We start from the raw sequence: 21351 nt of genomic DNA on the forward strand, positions 1-21351 counted from the left end.
GAAATTAGATATTCCTAAAAAATTAACTTAAAACACTGCCCAATAATGCAATTAACATTTGTTTTATATTTTTCCCTAAAAGTGCAATTTAAAAAATCAATGTGCATTTTCCCCTCCTTCTAAAAAAAGCATTATAAACAGCCTATATTCCAAATAGGCCTTTACTTGACAGGTATATCAGTCTTACTTTATGTTATAAAATAAAATTTTAATAAAACAAAATATAAAAATGATAGCATTAAATACTATTTAATGTTATAATAGTATTAAATACTATTTAATACTATTTATTTAACTATTAAAGTAGGCTGCCATAGATTCTGACTTTTTGATCGTACTTCATCTCTATTTCAGTCTTAGCCCATTTAAACAGATTCACCCACCCAACTCAACATTTTTCAACATATTATAATATCTTGTATATTTTTGTGACATAGAAAACTAGGAGATTTAATCATTTGAAAAAAAGTTGAAAAGCTTATGAATGTCTTCTTGTTCAGAGTTCTATTTCATTCAACATTAATGGATACTCAAGCTATACAAGTCAGGGATCTCTTTAACACAGGTTTCACTAAACTCAAAAATCTTTACTTTTTCCTAAGTATTCAACTTTGTCTCAAGTCCCTAAAATGAGATTAGATTAGACAAACCTAACTTAAGTCTCCATGTTTTCCAGGGGAGTGACAGTTAGGTACTATGAAAACAAGACTAATTTTCTCAGAGTAAACAAGCTCATGCAGGTCTCACACATTCCCACTAAACACCTTGCTTAGGGTTGTTTAACCTTAAGAAAAGGCAATGCTTCACCATACTTAATTACTACTTTCTAGAAACTCCTGATGACTTCAGCTTTAGGAATAATTGGAAAATATTTTAATTTGGAAAAAATCCTTAAAAATACATTTCTGTATTCTCATACATATTCCCGTAGTGGAACAGGAAAAAAAATTTAAAAAATTAATACTAGTCACCAAAGTCTGTCAGAATATAGAAATTACATGATCTACTTTTCAGTTTTCCATTAAAATTATTTTCTTTGGTAACTAAATGTAAAAATGTAAAAATTTTCCCCAAGTGCCAAAAACAAACTTATTATAGCTACTTTGTGGAAAGTAAGTTTATTGTAATAATTACAAGACAGATGTTTTAGAAAGAAATCTAGAATGACAGTAAAATTAATCAAAATAATTTTTCTAGTATTACCAAATCCAATTAAAAAACTGCTATCAATGAAAATAGGAGAACATCATATACTGTGCTCTGGCACAAACAATTCATCATCTTAACATTCAATATGCGTTGCTATTAGTTGAACTTTTTATGACCGTGAAACTTATGAAAATGGGAAACTATCCTTTGAGGAACAAACTAGAATATCCCAAAGGATGTGCAGGTGCTGATTATTAAACTATTTCAGCTTAAGTTGCTATTTGTTGTAAAATCGGTCTCAGGTAAAACAACAAATTACTTATTAACCCATCAGGGATGTAACATTACTGGCCCTTCTTAACTTTGCTGTGAGTTTCTTTGCAATCTCTTCCACGCTTCGTAAAATTTTCAAGTAAATGAGATACTTCAACCTATTCACATTTCTTTAATAGATAAAGTATAAGATATTTGTAATAAAGTTTTTCCCAAAGTATAATTTGATTTCCCATTGTGTGTTCTCTTCCCTTTTGTTCAGAAGTGATATATAATAAAAATATTATTTTTATCTCCCAATTACAAAGCTAAATACAAGCACAAGTTGCTATGCACAAGATGGCAGCCACAGTGTGCTTAAAGGTAGGCTTGCTGATAAGGCAGCAGTTTTTTGAGTTGCTGCTAAACACATATTCAAGGGAAACATCCAACTAAAGTCCCACTAGTCTCATATGAACCTAATTTATTTATCTTTTTTTTTTTTTTTTTTTTTGTGAGACGGAGTCTCGCTCTGTCACCAGGCTAGAGTGCAGTGGTGCGATCTCGGCTCACTGCAACCTCCGCCTCCTGGGTTCAAGCGATTCCCCTGCCTCAGCCTCCCAAGTAGCTGGGACTACAGGTGTGCACCACCATGCCTGGCTAATTTTTTTTTTTGTATTTTAGTAGAGACAGGGTTTCACCATGTTGTCCAGGATGGTCTCGATCTCCTGACCTCGTGATCCACCCACTCGGCCTCCCAAAGTGCTGGGATTACAGGCCTGAGCAACCAGGCTTAGCCATATGAACCTAATTATGTTTAAAATGTAACATAAAAAATAGCCTTAAGTTAACATGTATCCTCTCCTTCTATCTCTCCGTTTCCTCTTGTCTCTATGTGAGGGTGTATGAGAATAATCTAGAAAAGGCCACTGCATTTGATGTACAAAGAACATACCATTTTATTCATTTTTTTTTTGTGGTATTCTAGGTTAATGTCACCTTTTTAATTACATGAGTTAATATATCTTATTATTATGTATTAGTTATTAAGTTGATTTCTTTTCCCTATATTATCAATCTATTTTTATTCTCATACCGTATTAGAATAATCTAGGCATTACCTTTTGCTACGTTATTTCAGGGAACAAACAAAATACTGAAAATGTGGAAAAGAAATAAAAATTAGCAGTTATTAGCAGTCATACAGAACCTGGCAGTCAAATCCAGTTATTATCCCATTTAGCAATGCATAGTAAGAATAAATCTTACCAAGAAAGAAGAGTAAGCCAATTAGTAAAGGTCTGTTTTTACTGTGAAGAACTTAAAGAGTAAAGACTAGGAGAACCTATCAGAATTAAATTATTTTTCAAAGTTGCAAACTCAAAATATTCAGCACCTGAAATTGATCTAATTCCTTAAATAAACAGATACTAAAGGATAATAAGAAAAACAGTCTTATAGTCAGCATATTTATTTTGTTCTAGGTTTGTGGCATTTAGCTCCAAGTTTGATCTCAGAATAACAAAGGTGCTAACGAAGACATAAGTCTTATGTGAAAAGACTCCAAATACAATTTTCAAGTTGTAAGCCCACCAAATTAAGCAAGGATAGAAGATGCTTCCTATTAAAATTGCAAAAGCTGGCTCAACACTCGACCATAGGACTTGCACATGATTTTCCTTCCTCTAACACATATAATGAGTCAATCTACAAGATTTAGGAGCACACAGGAAATGCTTAGTGCTTTGACATTCCTTTTGATGATCTAGTTGGTCCACATAGTAGTCAGCACAAATGGCATTTAGAGTTGACAAGGATCAAATTTGTGTAATCTAAATGATTTGGCAAAATGAGTTTTGTTCTGGCTGTCCTCCCTATCAAAAACAATTTTACAATAAAAATACCCTCTGACTGGATGATTTCATTTTTGTTTGGCACTTCACTACTTTAGTCTGAGAATTCAGTAGAATAATAAATTATATTTGATCAACAGATGCAGCAAGATTAACTGAGTTATAATTGATTTTATATTTGTTCACAACATAGATTTCAATTTTATAAACCAAAAATTGACTTAAAGTCGGCAAACAGCACGAATGACAAATCTTTATCTAGATGAAACATAAATTTAACAAAATTGTAGAAATACTCTAAAGCCAGAGCTATACATGTGAAACAGGTAGCTATTTATTTATTTCACAGTATTCTATATGGGAGCATAAAAATAAAAAAGGATAAAATACAGTATCAATCCTATTATAATGAGATTGAAAATGTAAAATTACTGTACTTCTATTATTTGTACATGGCTAACTTGTTTTGAGGGTATATGTATGTTATGTAATTTGATCTTCAAAAAGTAACATCCCTAAGAGATGCAGGCTGTTATTATCAGAAAACTGAGGCTCAGTAAGGTTAAGTAATTTGCCTATACACCTATCACTAATAATCTGCAGAGACCAGACTCAACTCCAAGATGCTCTGATGCCAGAACTTGCATCTCAACTACTGCTGTCTTCCCACTAGAATGGCAAACAGCAAAACATCACTATTAATAACAAATGAATTGGCTGAGGCCTATCATAGGCAGGTTTCATCAATCACTTAAGATTTGAAGAAATCAGGACTAATCATGTCTCTCTTTGAGGGTCATCACAGGCAATTAAGATGGGAGATATATATAGGAAATTAAGTTACGGGAGAAAGAGACTGGATTTTATGAACTAGAAAATAATAACTAAAAAGTTTGGCACATATGTCTATATCCATCTACAAAAAAGAGAACACCAATATAATGCTTCTCCACTTTTTGTGTGCAATAATAATCTTTTTTAAGGCAGGGATTTTTTTGTTGCCCTCTAAATCTTAACCTCAAAGTGGGGTTACCAGATATTCAAGGTCTTAGAAACTATGAGTAAGAAAGAAGTGTAGTGGCCTTTTTCAGTACTTTAAAATCCCATCGGGAAATGTTCATGTGCTCAAAAATAAGTCACAGAAATAAAAATGTATTCTATATGAGAATAGGTGATATTGCAAACTCAGAGTCCACATAACAGCTACATATGTCTAACTAAAACAGAAAAATGACACATTTATTTTTATTTATTATTATACTTTAAGTTTTAGGGTACATGTGCACAATGTGCAGGTTAGTTACATATGTATACATGTGCCATGCTGGTGTGCTGCACCCATTAACTCGTCATTTAGCATTAGGTATATCTCCCAATGCTATCCCTCCCCCCTACCCCCACCCCACAACAGTCCCCAGAGTGTGATGTTCCCCTTCCTGTGTCCATGTGTTCTCATTGTTCAATTCCCACCTACGAGTGAGAACATGCGGTATTTGGTTTTTTGTCCTTGCGATAGTTTACTGAGAATATGATTTCCAATTTCATCCATGTCCCCACAAAGGATATGAACTCATCATTTTTTATGGCTGCATAGTATTCCATGGTGTATATGTGCCACATTTTCTTAATCCAGTCTATCATTGTTGGACATTTGGGTTGGTTCCAAGTCTTTGCTATTGTGAATAGTGCCGCAATAAACATATGTGTGCATGTGTCTTTACAGCAGCATGATTTATAGTCCTTTGGGTATATACCCAGTAATGGCTGGGTCAAATGGTATTTCTAGTTCTAGATCCCTGAGGAATCGCCACACTGACTTCCACAATGGTTGAACTAGTTTACAGTCCCACCAACAGTGTAAAAGTGTTCCTATTTCTCCACATCCTCTCCAGCACCTTTTGTTTCCTGACTTTTTAATAATTGCCATTCTAACTGGTGTGAGATGGTATCTCATTGTGGTTTTGATTTGCATTTCTCTGATGGCCAGTGATGATGAGCATTTTTTCATGTGTCTTTTGGCTGCATAAATGTCTTCTTTTGAGAAGTGTCTGTTCATATCCTTCAAGGCTGGTTCAATATATGCAAGTCAATAAATGTAATCCAGCATATAAACAGAACCAAAGACAAAAACCACATGATTATCTCAATAGATGCAGTAAAGGCCTTTGAAAAAATTCAACAACCTTCATGCTAAAAACTCCCAATAAATTAGGTATTGATGGGACATATCTCAAAATAATAAGAGTTATCTATGACAAACCCACAGCCAATATCATACTGAATAGGAATAAACTGGAAGCATTCCCTTTGAAAACTGGCACAAGACAGGGATGCCCTCTCTCACCACTCCTATTCAACATAGTGTTGGAAGTTCTGGCCAGGGCAATTAGGCAGGAGAAGGAAATAAAGGGTATTCAATTAGGAAAAGAGGAAGTCAAATTGTCCCTGTTTGCAGATGACATGATTGTATATCTAGAAAACCCCATTGTCTCAGCCCAAAATCTCCTTAAGCTGATAAGCAACTTCAGCAAAGTCTCAGGATACAAAATCAGTGTATAAAAATCACAAGCATTCTTATACACCAATAACAGACAAACAGAGAGCCAAATCATGAGTGAACTCCCATTCACAATTGCTTCAAAGAGAATAAAATACCTAGGAATCCAACTTACAAGGGATGTGAAGGATCTCTTCAAGGAGAACTACAAACCACTGCTCAAGGAAATAAAAGAGGATACAAACAAATGGAAGAACATTCCATGCTCATGGGTAGGAAGAATCAATATCGTGAAAATGGCCATACTGCCCAAGGTAATTTAGAGATTCAATGCCATCCCCATCAAGCTACCAATGACTTTCTTCACAAAATTGGAAAAAACTACTTTAAAGTTCATATGGAACCAAAAAAGAGCCCGCATTGCCAAGTCAATCCTAAGCCAAAAGAACAAAGCTGGAGGCATCACGCTACCTGACTTCAAACTACATTACAAGACTACAGTAACCAAAACAGCATGGTACTGGTACCAAAACAGAGATATAGATCAATGGAACAGAACAGAGCCCTCAGAAATAACGCCACATATCTACAACTATCTGATCTTTGACAAACCTGAGAAAAACAAGCAATGGGGAAAGGATTCCCTATTTAATAAATGGTGTTGGGAAAACTGGCTAGCCATATGGAGAAAGCTGAAACTGGATCCCTTCCTTACACCTTATACAAAAATTAATTCAAGATGGAATAAAGACTTAAATGTTAGACCTAAAACCATAAAAACCCTAGAAGAAAACCTAGGCATTACCATTCAGGACATAGGCATGGGCAAGGACTTCATGTCTAAAACACCAAAAGCAATGGCAACAAAAGCCAAAATTGACAAATGGGATCTAATTAAACTAAATAGCTTCTGCACAGCAAAAGAAACTACCATCAGAGTGAACAGGCAACCTACAAAATGGGAGAAAATTTTCACAACCTACTCATCTGACAAAGGGCTAATATCCAGAATCTACAATGAACTCAAACAAATTTACAAGGAAAAAACAAACAACCCCATCAAAAACTGGGCGAAGGATAAAAATGACACATTCTTAATAAGTATAATTTGGTAGAAAAATTATTTTGAAATAGATTACCCGTAAGGAGTTCTGTAACAAAGGGGTGTGAAGAGGACGAAAGCATTAGGAAGAATTTCTTTAAGATGAGATGTTAAGCAAAACAAATAAGATGTCAGATGAAATTTGCTTAAGGAGATAAGAGTGTTGTACTTTGCTAATAATTTTGGATAAAGAAAGAGAATAGTAAAAGAACTTTCACCAAAGTTGGGCTAATGGATTAATTAGTACAGGCTTCCACCCGTACCAATTAGGAGAAGCATCACCTGGATAACAGAGCATTAAAGAAGAGACCATGTAGTTTGGGTTATGTGAGAAAAAGCAATTAGATCAAAATCCTCTAATATGAATGGAAAGTGGGAACCGTACATACATTATGCTTCAAAGCCACAGTGACCAATGAAAGGCAGAAAAATTAGGTTTAAACTCAATGGACAAACATGAACACGCTACAGCTGTTGGATAGATTAAGGAGGATGAGGTTGCTCACAAGATCCAACAAAAATTCCATGAGCTCAATTCATCCTGTAGAAGCATGATATCATTTGATAATAACAAATAGATTGGTTAATAGCATGCAATGAATCTAAAACCAGTCACAAATGGAAAACAATGATTATTGCTATACAACACTACATGAATAAAGGTATGAACTTCACTTGGTATAAAGCTTGATGCCCGATACGCCACCGATTTACTCAGCATATAGTATGAGGTCAGATATTTCGACCTAGCACCTCCAATCTGAACTTTTGTCTTCACTCAAGTCTTACAGTAAGTAAAAATCTATTACGAAAAGATGCTGACCCTCTACCCTTCACCTTATCCTTCACCCCAGCAACCAGGCTTTACATTAATAGTCCTCTAATTTTAAAAGAACACATTTCATGTTTTGAAATAGAAGCAGATCTGAAAACATTCTTCTATCATGAACCCATCAATGTAAATAGACAATTATTATACCCAAGGAGTATGAAAAGAAAGTATGCCCTGTGCTGATTCTTTCTAGTAAGTTATCAAAAACACTCTTAAAAATTACAACCTTGGCTTTTCTTGCAAACTCTCTGAGCAGCAATGTACCTGAAGCTGTTAAAGAACAGGCCTTGGAGTCAGGCAGGCTTCCATTCAGTCTTAGCCCTACCAACTCTGAAGCTTCTCTGCAAAGACATGGAGCTTCTCTACCCTGCAGTTATCTCACCTGTCACATTCTGGACCTCAAAAAAAAAAACACTGTAAAGATGAGGTGGGACACTCCATGCAAAGCACTGGGCACTGGATCTAGTAAGAAGTAACTTCAAACCATGACAGTTGTTTTGGTTTTGTTCTGTTGATCATGGTAACAAAAATAAAGCTAAAGAAAATTACAATGCAAACTTACTCCCTATTTCTTGGGAAACTGATCAGTAGTTCAAAATAGAACCATTCCCAATGAGCACATTATCTACAGTCGATTGTTTAAAAAAAAAATTAATTCCCAGTTGAGAATTCTCAAGTAGAAGAGAAGTGAGTTAAACTGCTGTCAAAATAAACAGCTGTTCCTCAGAGAAGCTACAAGATTTTGAAACTTTTCCCCCTTGGTCTACATGGCTTGAGGCAGCAGTCTGGAACAGATGTTCCTTCTTTAGCTATTGTAACAAGGCTCTCATAGAGCAAACAAAAAAATGAACTCGAAGGGCTGTATCTATACAAATTAGTCGTGAGATTCTAGAAACACTGAGGAGAGACTGTATGAGTTAGTCAAAGGTATAGCAAAAAGCTTTTAAACCCAGCCTTTAACTACTTAAGTTTAAATCCCAAGACAATCTTAAACTATACATATTTTAGATCAATTATTTACAAACCAAACGATTGTTCCAAAAAAATGGCCACTTTTTCTTTTCTTCTATTGGGAGAGGGGTTAGGTTTCAAGCTAGTCCCGTTTGACACAGCAATAGCAGTTACGCATTTAATAGATGTTAACACAGGTCAGCCACATATGGTACAGACTGTGGAGCCAGACAGCCTGGAAAGAATCTTAGCTCCTTGGCAGCTATGTAATGATAGGCAAGTCAGGATCTCTCTATACCTGTTTCCTCATCTGAAAAATGGGAATAATAACAGTACACATACCACATCTGGTTGCTACTATAAGGATTAAATGAGTAAATATAGCTCCAGATGCATGGTTAGCTCTATATATGTTAGCTATTAAATCACCCATTGATCATCTGTTACTCAACAAATTTATCTATTATATGCCGTGAATTGCACTAGAGACAGAAAGATAAATATGACAGACACAGATCTTACTAAAGGAAGAAATGTCTGAACAGAGATTAGAGGGATGAGTATGATAATTTAGCCAGGCAGAGTATGGAGAGAGTGCTGCAAACATAGGAAACAGTAAGTACAGTGGTCTGAACTTGAGAGAAAACATTCCATGGAAAACTGCCAATGGGGGAGTAGGTATGGAGTGAAGACAGTGGTTCCAACCCCCGATATGTAATACAAAAATTAGCCTTCACTTTATGATAAAAGCTCATTCATGACCAGAAGTATACCTAAATGCCAGTGGATGAATAAACAATGGAAACATTTTAACAGTACTTTTTAAGAAGAAAATTTTTGTCTATTAACAGGGATTTCCAGAACAAGATCTTCAACAAATAAAACTCTACATCTTTCTTTAGCTACAGATCTAATATTTCCATAGTGACTCATTCACATTAACCTGGTTTTCAAAGTTGAATAATACGGAATTAAAGAGCAACCTAAGAGATCAGAAGACCCTGACAAAACGAGACATTTATTTGTCAGGAGTTTTTGCCAATATTGCTACTCTGGACTTCAAAGAGATATATTTTGTCTAAAATTTAAACAATATAACCATATTTACCCCCAAAAAAGAAAGAAAAATAGAAGAGAATAAAGTACCTGTATAAAATCTCACAACCTTGTTACAATCACTTCCCTTCCAGCCTTCATGCTTATTTTTCTCCTAAATAAAATTTCTTCTATATACTATTGTTTAGATTTAATACATTTTAATATTTAATGTTAACAATTTTAATTAAGTGCAGTGTACACATGAATGTGTGTGTGGTGGTAGTGACTTCTAGGACCCCATGAGAACTCTGAAACAAAGTAGAGCTGTCACTCTGTTACCCACTTTTTGGAACCCTTTTCCCATTCAAACACTTTTCTCTCTCTGCCCACTATTTGCCCATATGAAATGCCAAGTTACCCACAGAATGCCAAAACTCTCTAATCCTTTTAGATCTATTAACCTCTATTATATGCATAACTGCTACTGCTGTGTCAAACAGGACTAGCTTGAAACCTAACCCCTCTCCCAATAGAAAAAAAGAAAAAGTGGTCATTTTTTGGAACAATAATTTAGTTTGTAAATAATTGATCTAAAATATGTATACTTTACATAGTTGGGATCTGGATTCAAATCCCAACTGGATCACTTACAAACAATATGACATTGATCTCATTTGGAAACCCTCCAAACGTCAGTATTCTAATTTGTGAAATGGAACACAAACTGTAGAATACAAGAGGCAGCATGACATAATGTTTAAGAGTTAGGGCCCTTAAAGAAGGCTTTAGAGAAGATTATATGGGTTTAAATTCTAGTTCGACCATTTTATAGCAGTATAACACTGAGCTGGATATGTTCCTTCTCTGTGCCTCAGCTTCTTTATCTGCCATAGAAGAACAGTGTGGCTTGTCTGACATACTATATGTAAGGCATTTAGAAGAATGCCTGGCTTATAGAAAATACTTAGAATAGAAGGATATTATTACTTCATATATCCATTTTATACTTGATGCATAATTGTGTCAGAGGTCCCCAAGACACCCTCATGTTTGATAATTTGCTGGAAGGGCTCATAGAACTCAGAAAAGCCATTATATTCACTGTGATGGTTTATTACAAACACTATTAAAAGGAAAAATGTGCGAAGGGCAGACTTCAGGAGAAACCAGATCCAAGTTTCCCATTGCCCTCTCTCAGTGGAGTCCAACAGACAATGCTTCATCATCCCCAAAACAATATGTGACAACATGTACAAAGTATTGCAAACCTGGGAAGCTTCTGTGAGTCTTGGTGTCAAAGATTTTATTGAGAGTCAGTCACTTTAGCATAGATTGCCTGGAAGACTAATTTTAGCTATTCTATCTCCAGCTCAGTAAGAGGTCAAATGGAGACAGTGTGGCCCAGGGCCCCAGGTAAACAAAACAGGTGTTCACCATAAATCACATCATTAGCATATCTATATAGGTTGGCCCAAGGCCCCAGGTATATAAAACGCCCTTATCAGGCAGGATATTTCTAGGTCTCTTAGTAGCCAGTCAGGGGCCAGTGTTCTTTGGAATATGAAGGTTTTGAGCACCCCAAGCCTGCTGAATTAACCCTTTACTGTATAATAATTTATTGAGCAACTACCATGTGCCAGGAGCTATGATAAACATTAAATATATATTATCTCATTTAATACTTAAAACATTTTTGTGGGGAAGGAATTCACATTACTTTTTTAAAACCAATGTGGAAACTGAGGCTCAAGGTTAAATAAGTCTTCAGACGCATAACTCGTATGAAATTCAAATCTAGCTCTCTCAGACTGCAAAGTCTTTACTATTTCCACTAAGCCATATTGCTTCACAAAACATTACAAAATTTAAAATAATATATTGCAAAGTATGTGACACATACAGGTATATCATAAATATATTTATTAACCAAATTCATTTCTGACAATGAAAAATAATTTACAGAATTGCTTTGAATTTGTGGAGAAAATAAATTAGAACTGTGACCAAATGTGTATTTTTCCTGTAAATTAGTTTTCCTTTAAAATAGTGTTTTTATTAAAAGGCTATCTAATCCTAACTAAATAATTATAACGAAGTCCAACAACCTCAGCAATAAAGTTTTCCTGAGATTAAAAAGAACCAGTTCTTTAAATTCAACCTTCTTTTTCTTCACACCTCAAAACTTTTTAATCGCCACAAACAATTGCTAAAATACAGAAATGACTTACCCATCTATTAAGAATAACAATTTTTCATTGTAGAAATATATCACCAGTTTCCCTAGGGAGGCAACAATGCCTTCTCACTTTAATATGTGTGTAGTTATTTTCTTCCCCCCACCTAATCAGCTAATATTTTTGAAAAGATATTTTTAATGCCTAAATGAAAGGATTCCACATCAAAGACCTGACCTCCCTATTAAAGTATCCTAAAGGAAATCCTACGAATGTAAAACCTATTCAAAGGCAAATTGCGTGTAGCTTATTGTACAATGCATTAAGGAAAAAAAGCCTTACAAAAGCTGCAAGGAATTTGGTAAAATTATATCACAAAAATACAAATTGATCTTGAAGTATAAAGAAACAAATTCATAGCCAAAAACTTATTACAGAAGTGCTCTGTAATCAGCCAGCAAGGGAGTCTTTATGAAGAACTTCAGAATTTGTCATTTTTTCAATCAAAATGTCTGATTACAGCTTAATGTTGGAAAGGCCAAAAGGAGAACAAACCATACATTTTTCAATAGATTTTTAAATCTGAAATTTTATAGCTTACTTTCAAAATCAGAAAAGATAGGTTTTCCTACAGCAACAAGAGTAGAACGATGTAATGAGATAATAGATAAGATAGTATAAATAAAAAAACTTTTTAAAAAACAATTTTTTTACCATACCATGAATGTGGTTCTGAAGTTATTCAGGTCAGTAAGAAAGTCTTCCACAGACACCTTCTTCACATCAATGGCATAGTATCCCATTATACTCTGGTATAACTTTTCCATGTTTTCGTGTAACTTCGAAAGTGTCTCATATTGTTCTTTTGCACTGATAACAAATCTGTATACTATAGTTAAGGTATTCTGAAATTTACAAAGTAATGCTTTGGGGGCAGGGGGAACTCTGTAAATCCAATGTTTTAGTCTAATAGCCACCATTACTATATTTCCAAAGTTCTAAAATTACTTCTAATAGTTGACCATTCTTAAAGTCAGTCTATACTGCATAGCAACAAAATCTTAAATTCAATTTCCAATTAACTTTGGGAAATCATTAGAAAAGATTTATATATTTAATATTTCTCTTTAACAAGTTTAAAAAATCTTTCTTCCAACTTACTATAATAATATAATATGCAGATCATACAATATGATTTAAAATTATAGTTCAGTAGTTGCAGCTGAGTAATTGCAATGATATTGAAATAAACAGTACAAGCATTAAACACAACAGTTAAATTGGACATCTTGGGATCAATTTCTAGCTCCTATACTTGGTAATAGTGTGCCTGTGGGCAAGTGCCTTCATGTCTCTGTGCTTCAATTCCCTCATCTGTAAAATGGGAACAATAATATCACCAACTCACAGGGCTATTGAGAGGACTAAATGAGTTAACACATGCAAAGTTCTCAGAAAAGTGGGCATTTGGTAGCACACAAAAATACTTGTTATTATCATCCCTCACTTATTTTAAACTTTAAGGTTCTAAAAGCAAACAAAATAAAATTTTAAGAGTTAAACTGAAAACTTCTTCCATTATCTAACCAAATTAGTGTTCTAACTTCTCTTAGAAAACTGGTATATAATTTCTTTATGCATTAGATTATTAAAAATTATGATTACACACACAGGCACACACATATAGAAACGTTCTTCTCTCACTCATGACAATATATTTCAAAACACACTGAAATTAAGATGAATTTAATGTGAATGTGACAGCCACTGACATTAGAAAACATTTTCTAAATAAACAATGAAATTTTTTTTCTTGTGTGGCAAATTGCTAATGCAGTCAGATATAACATCACTATACCATATCCAGAAAAAATGATTCTTTTAGAGCATCACTCATAATTGCCTATGGCTCCTTTAAATTAACATTTAACGAAATGGAACATAGTTAAATTTGCAGAAGTCCTTTTACTAACTTCGACTAGCCATTAGCAAAATTTAAAACAAATAAAAAACAGTATTCAGGCAGGCCAAGAGAAAGAAGCTAAAAATGGAATTTTTATATCTAAAATTTTTTTTGGCCCACAATTTCAAAAAGATATGGTTCTTCTGGCCAGAACTTACATCAGTAGAGGATGAAATAAGGAAACTGATGCAGGCCCTTTTCTTTGAGAAAAATAATGAAAGACCAAGGAAAAAAGAGACAGCACTACTGCCAGGTAGGGAGTAAATGTAGACTAGCATATGAAAGAACTCTAATTCTTCATCATCATCTTCATCTAAAAGAAAACGCAAATGTAGTTAGCTGTCCTTGTGCAAACTGTTAAACTCCAACTTCTGTATTCGTCAAGAGCTTTGGAAAAATACGTGAGATACTCAACAAAATAAACATTTCATAAAATTCATTATAAAAATATTGATATAAGCCCAATTACTTGATGTTTTGGGAAATCTATTTTGTTTTCCTTTACCAACACTGAGGCCAAATTCTCATGAATTTCTACTAGAATCACTGTTATCTTCCCATTTGAGAGGCAGATAACAACCAGATCTGTGTTTACATGCATTGAACCACAAGTGTTAAGTGTTGGCCAACTATGACTTGGAATTCTACTCCTGGTATGCCAGTATTGCTCATTACCAAACCACCTACCACAAATATATCCCACATTTATTTTTAGGTCATACTGCCTTTGTTACAGTTCTGTCACTGAGGATGCCCATAACTTCCATTAACATACTTTATAAGGATCAGCATCATTCAGTCCTATGTGTCTAATATATTTCATAGACTTTCTTAAGTACACAGGATCCAGCAAGCCATTCAGTAAGTGTTATCTGAGTTCCACTGTATTCTAGGCACTAGGAAAAACAGTAGCTAACAAGTCAGGCAAAGTCCCTGCTGTCATGAAACATTTTAGAGTATGGAGACAGATAATAAACAAATGAATCAGATTTTTAACACAGTAATAAGTATGATGTAGAAAAAAAATTTTGATATTACATAGAGTGACAGAGGTTAGGTAGTTAAAGTCTTGGCTAAGAAAGTGAGATTGACTAAAGCAACAGAGGCTTGACTGTTAAAGAGCAGTGAGCTGTCCATTGGGTAGTACTCCCTTGTAAGTATAAGACTTCAGAAAATGAAAAGATTATTATAAATTTGGGGACTCAGAGAGAATTAAGAACAGCACATTTAATGCTAGTTTTAAAAGTCTGCTAAGAAGGAATTAAGTGGAACACAGGCAAGAAACAAAGAACAGAAGAAGAAAAGGAGAAGAAAGTGAGAAGACTAATTCAAGAGAAGAAAAATCTGCTACAATAAATCACCCAATTGCCCCACTTCCCACTCTTACAACTGGGCCGTGTATTATACAAGTTTACATTTCATCCATTCCAATCTTCTATTTTACTTCCTAGTCGCCACAGTTCAAAGTTCAACATACTAAATTCCTTTATCTGAAAAATGCTGTACATTATGCAGTGTAGAATATAGATATAAGTAAATCTTTCTCTCAATGAATTTACTGGGCTGGCTTTAGCATCTACCCAGTGATTTCAGAAGTTTCTAAAGCATTGCTATATAGAATAACACACAAAAAAAGTGTGAAAATAAAGTGGGATTTCAATGAACAAATTTAAAGAATATAACATGGAAAGGAGTCAAGTAACTTGTCACATAAGTTGTAATAAATACAGAAATATATAAATGTCTAGCAAAATAAGTTTTTCTGAAAGACTCAGGAGAGGGAGTAGGAAGAAAATAGAAAGGCAAGTGCTCACGCAAGAAGAATTTCAAGTGCAATGCTCCAAATTCTATTTGTTATTCTCCTTAAAATAAGACATATCACAGAATTTAAAGATCATGAGAAAGGAACAAGCACTACATGACACAAATCCTGGCATATTCTTAATTTTCTCACCGATAAAAATTTAGTAAGTACGTACACTTCACATATAATAGCTTGCATGTAACAATACTGATATACATTGAATTTGGTTTCACATTTTTCAAGCAAGTAGTTACTGTGGAAATATTCAACTCTAATTAAGGCTCTGACTAGACTTAGCAAGTGGGAGGTAATAATTATTACTAAAATGTCAATGATATTTGAAATAATAGTGCATCCTTTTTAAAGGATGCACTAAATTCAATTTTTAAATATTGAGCAGTATATGTAAAGAGTAAGCATACACAGAAAGAATAAAAATACAACATACTATCATCAAGTGCTATTAGTAAAATTTCACATTACAATAAAATTGTATCTTAATAATTTAAAACAATTCAATTAATTGATTTAACAGTTCACTAAATTATAATTATTTAAGTACGTACTTGTAAGATACATTGTTAACAAATTTTAAAATACACATATTCTTCCAGAATTGGTGAATGAACCAAACATTTGATATGTACCTCGATGAATAAGCATTTCAATGAAAAACATGAACAAAGTTTAAGTGGTTAATAACAAACTTTAAGTATATTTTATTCATTGTGCATTTTAGCTTCCAAATTCTTCAATTTTTTAACATCTAAGAAGCTCACAATTTGCCATTTTAATAAGATCTGTATAAATGCATTTAATATGCAAAATCTGACATGTCAGTCCTAATTAATGTAAACAAAGACTCGCAATGAATGAATTTAATTACTTCGAAACTAGTATGTCTAACTAAGATGAAAAGCAAATGAGTGCAATCTAATCTCAGCAAAGAATATTTATGATTATAAGCTTTGTCAATAGCAAAGTGCACCAACTGTTCATATATCTGACTTCCAAGAGATACATGAATGCTAATCAGTTCATTAGAGGCTTCTAGGTTGTGATATTTAACGACAGGATGTAGTAGCTTTCTTGTCCATGGAGTATAATTGTACTCAGAATGAAAAATTGTTTCCAACAAAGCGTCATCCTTCCTGTTTCTGATTTCCTGCTGGTTGCTTTTTATGAGCCGCATACCTTTCAAAGGGCTGACATCATTCAGTTTCTTGTGTCATATAAATCCAAGTATAGATATGTCCTGAGATCGTGTGCTAAGCAAGATTCTACAACCTTTACTCCAAGCTCAGGAATTCATCTTGGTTCTATAAACCTGAGCTTCATAATTAGTGCATTCACAGTGTACTACCAGAAGCTACATGCAAGCAAAATCTTTTCTGAACTGCTTTATATCTATAGGGAACAATAATAAGTAGTTCAATTAACAATACTTAGTTATTAACAAACTGTCACATATGAACATTTTAACATGATAAAATTAAGAAAAAAGCTAAGAATGATGAAACATATAACTGCAATAATATATTTATTTTAAAAAGCACACTTTGTCATATGAGAAGGTAGTACAAAAAAATTTTTGATGAATACAGATTTCACCTTTACTTAAAAAGAAAAAAAAAAAGCCTTACTCAGTAGGGTGATAAAGGCATCCTCCTTAATGAAATAAGAAACTGGATGGGTGGCAAGATACAAAAGGAAACAAACACGTTAGCCTGAATTGATTGTTGCTGGAGTATATTTTTATGATATTTCCCGACAGAGACAGTGAAGGAAGCTAAAACTCAACTAGTTCACAATTAAGCTGAAAGCATATACAATAAAATCTATGACAAGCCAAATATTAATTTTGTGATTCACTAAATCTCAGGAGAGAAGAGGTAGAAAGAGGAAAAATAGTCATTTTATTTCAAGTACCTCAGTTTAAGATATTAGGAGTGTCTATTTATAAGAGTTCATTTTAGAAGTGAGTTATCTTTCATACAGAATTCATTTGTCCATATGGGATTTTAATAATGCATTGTAGTAATATTTTATTACAACACAAAAGATATCAGTCTGTAATTTCACAAAATGGTTTGCAAAGCAACTCAACATTACTTTCAGGAAATAAAAAAGTTTATTACTTCAGTTAGTCATTAGAGATTAAGCTGCAAAGTTAGTGATAATAAAGATAATTGAATACAAAGGAAACCTTAAACAGGACACAAGCCTCATGCTATTAATTATATGTGTGTGTATGTGTGTGTGTGTGTGTGTGTGTGTGTGTGTACGTATATACACACATATATATCGATTTATTTGGGTTAGGAAAATATCAATACAAGTAGTGACTATAATAAACTCCATTTTGATTTTGTAACCATCTAGTATTTCTAAAGGAAATATTAAATTTTATGGAGCACAAACTAATTTATAATATATGCCAATTCTTGAAGTTAAGCTGACTAGTTAAACCCGTTTATGAAGTCTTGTATCTGCTTCCTCAGACATTTCAAAGGTATCTAAATCACATCATGAGTTTAGAGTCAAACTTCCTCAACCTGAGTTTTAATATCCTTTCAATTCATCATGTACATCAGAAGGAAATAAGGTATATGACAGGGAAAAGATGAGAGAACATACTATTATCTAAGCTGATAAAAAGGAAAAAAATAGAAATTAATGATCATACATTTGTGGCTGGGCGTGGTGGCTCACGCCTGTAATCCCAGCACTTTGGGAGGCTGAGGCTGGCAGATCACTTGAGGTCAGGAGGTCGATACCAGTCTGGCGAATATGGTGAAACCCTGTCTCTACTAAAAATACAAAAAAATTAGCTGGGCATGGTGGTGCGTGCCTGTAGGCCCAGCTACTTGAGAGACTGAGGCAGGAGAATTGCTTGAACTTGGGAAGCAGAGGTTGCAGTGACCCAAGATCATGCCACTGCACTCCAGTCTGGGTTTCAAAAAACAAACAAACAAACAAACAGACAGACAGACAGACAGACAGACAGACATTTGTGTATTATTCATGATTGACAGACACTTTGATAAATTTCCCTGCAAGAAGGCAAAGGTTAAACTTTCTGTAATTTGGCACTACAGAATGATCTCTGGTTACACAAAGACATCTAAAATATTAAATAAATTGTATCTCTACTTGACTAGTGACTTAAGTTATTTAGATATCAAAAGGATATGGACATCTTTGTCACAAACTTGTCATGCAAGTCCTCAGGAGGGGGAAAGGTTTCCAATTCCTTCTCAAGCTGTTGAAGCTGCCTTCCCATCTGCCTCAAATTCTTTTCCAGCGTTTCTACAGAGACTAAAAGAGAGTATATTAAATGCCCTGAAAGGACAAAATTATAATTATAAAAGGTAAGACACCCTAGAAACAAAACATTCATGAAAACAACTCACAATAATGTAAGAAAATTCATTATAAAATAAAAATAAATTTCACTTTTTTTAACCTTTCAATTTAAAATCTAGTTATAAAAGAAATTCAATAAGACAGTCTTTAAAACATAAGACAAAATTTAAGAAATGCTCACACACACAAATAAATCACACTTCAGAAATAAGTTTCATTAGAATTCTTGACCATTGGAAATACTAAAAAATCATCAGTCTATTCAGAGACAAAAAGAAAACATTTTTAAAAATTGGACTGATTTAAATATAATTTGAACATTTTTCAAAATCATCTCTTGACAGGGAACAGTGAGTAGATGGGAAAGATGGGGAAAAGTGTTTTTTATTGTCCAAGCTTATCTACAATGGGAAAGAAAAGGTATCAGAGGCTACTTACAATGACAAATGTCAAGCTTTCTTTGCTGATATCCTGAACACAATTTGTGTTTATTATCTAATAATATTTTTCCTTCTTTGACTTAAAGTGGCTCTCACAGTACACATGAAGAAGAAATGGTAAACCAGGGCACTGTGTCACTATGAGAATATACTAGCCACCCAGCAGAACAGACATTAAGGATCATTTCTGAAAATCTTTTCATAGTCAATTTTATATGACACTAGGAAAAAGATTTAATAGTGCAAAAAGAAGATAGAGTGACCTAAACCAACTTTTAAAATATTTGCTTTAGGTACAAATGAATTCTAGGTTAAAAAAAAATCTATTGTTTTTGTTCAATGTGAACTATATAAAATGATGTTTAAAGAATGAATACAGTAATTCAAGGTAATCTGCCATTCTTAGGATTTGAATTAATCCTGAAGGATTTGAATTAATCCTGAAGAATGGGTGCAATTCAAGTTTTATCTATAAGGATAGGAATATCCTTGGAAGCAATCTAAATGCCCAACAAAATGAAACTGAGTTGCTTTTTTTTTTAATTTTAGCTTGGTTCAAAAGAATAAAATAGTAAGGAGACATTAAAAATAATGTATAAGAATATGAAATGGTGTTTTATTGTTTTTTTTAACCTGGTTGTACAGAAAATAACATTTGGTATTCTGACATTAACAGCTTTTAATAAAACATAAATGTATTTTCTTATTTTAAAAAATTAGCAATCTAACTCTCAGATGCAACATTTAAGGAGTCCAATGATTGAACTCTTCCGAGAACCACATATAATACTTGTTTGTGCTTGAAGAGTGATGGTACTTTAACTGTTTGCTCCCACTATGATGAAGCTAGTCTGGATTTACACTCATGCATATTTTCTCAGTAGGTTTTTTTTTTTTCCTTCTCATGTATTCCCTTTCTGTGATACTTTGAATTTACACACTAAATGCTATAATAATACACACTATTATCTGAGTCACTGTCTGAATTTTAAGAATCACAGATTCTTACCTTTTTAACTATTTAAATTATTTCCCCAATACCTTGCTGTGCATTGCTCATAGTGGTAACATATATTTCCTATGTTATACTCTTTCATTTTTATGTCTGCTTGTCAATTATCCACAACCAAGATTCTATTTGATTAGGCCAATGGTGTTTCATTTACTCTTCCCGTTTCCAACTTTTTTCTTTGCTTCTTTCAAAGTTCTCTATCTGCATTACAGAAGAGATTCCTTTTGCTCTCCTAGTCTATTTGATCTCTCCCTTAAAGTCTCATTAGCATTTCCTCTATCATTTTTCAAGAACTCTTACAGGTGGTTCAGTCACTTTTTATACTCCTAAAACTCTGCAACTTCTGATTAAATAAAGGTTCAAAAGCAAGCTGGGCATGGTGATGCACATCTGTAATCCTAGCACTTTAGGAGCTGAGGCAGGAGGATCAACTTGAAGCCAGGAGTTCAAGACCAGCCTGGACAACAACAAGACTCTGTGTCTCCAAAAATTAAAAAAAAAAAATTAGCCAAGCATGGTGGCATGTGCCTGTAGTCCCAGCTAATATGGAGGCTGAGGTGGGAAAATTGCTTGAGCCCAGAAGTTTGAAGCTACAGTGACCAGTCATGGCACCAATGCACCACAGCCTGAGTGACAGAGCAAGACCCTGTCTCTTTTATTAAGTAAATACATGCTCAGAAATGTTTATAAGCCATACATCTACTTTGTGCTATAAATTAGGTTCAAAAAAGTAGTGTATTAGTAGTATAATGGTAGCAGTAATTGTTATATTAGTAGCAGTGACAATAAAAATAATAGTAATGGTAATAACAACATCTAAAATGTGGTAAGTGTTTACGTATGTCAGGTACTGTCTTAAGTGTTTTCTATTAATTAACTCATGCAATCCTCACCAGAACATCATGAAGTAGGCATTAT

The 21351-nt window shown here is 33.8% G+C and overlaps 1 protein-coding gene across 2 annotated transcripts in view; it reads right to left on the bottom strand.

Moving 5' to 3' along the window:
* Nucleotides 1-21351, bottom strand: part of DIAPH3 (diaphanous related formin 3) — a 489712-nt gene that overhangs the window by 154470 nt on the left and 313891 nt on the right. For both annotated transcript variants that reach the window (XM_003825324.5, XM_055096829.2), the window contains 2 exons: nt 18809-18933; nt 12568-12732 (listed from right to left, as the gene is read on the bottom strand). In XM_003825324.5, coding sequence (XP_003825372.4) covers nt 12568-12732; nt 18809-18933 — 290 coding nt within the window. The remainder of the gene's footprint in view (nt 1-12567; nt 12733-18808; nt 18934-21351) is intronic.

Source organism: Pan paniscus, chromosome 14, assembly GCF_029289425.2.
Source record: "Pan paniscus chromosome 14, NHGRI_mPanPan1-v2.0_pri, whole genome shotgun sequence".
Taxonomy (NCBI): Eukaryota; Metazoa; Chordata; class Mammalia; order Primates; family Hominidae; genus Pan; species Pan paniscus.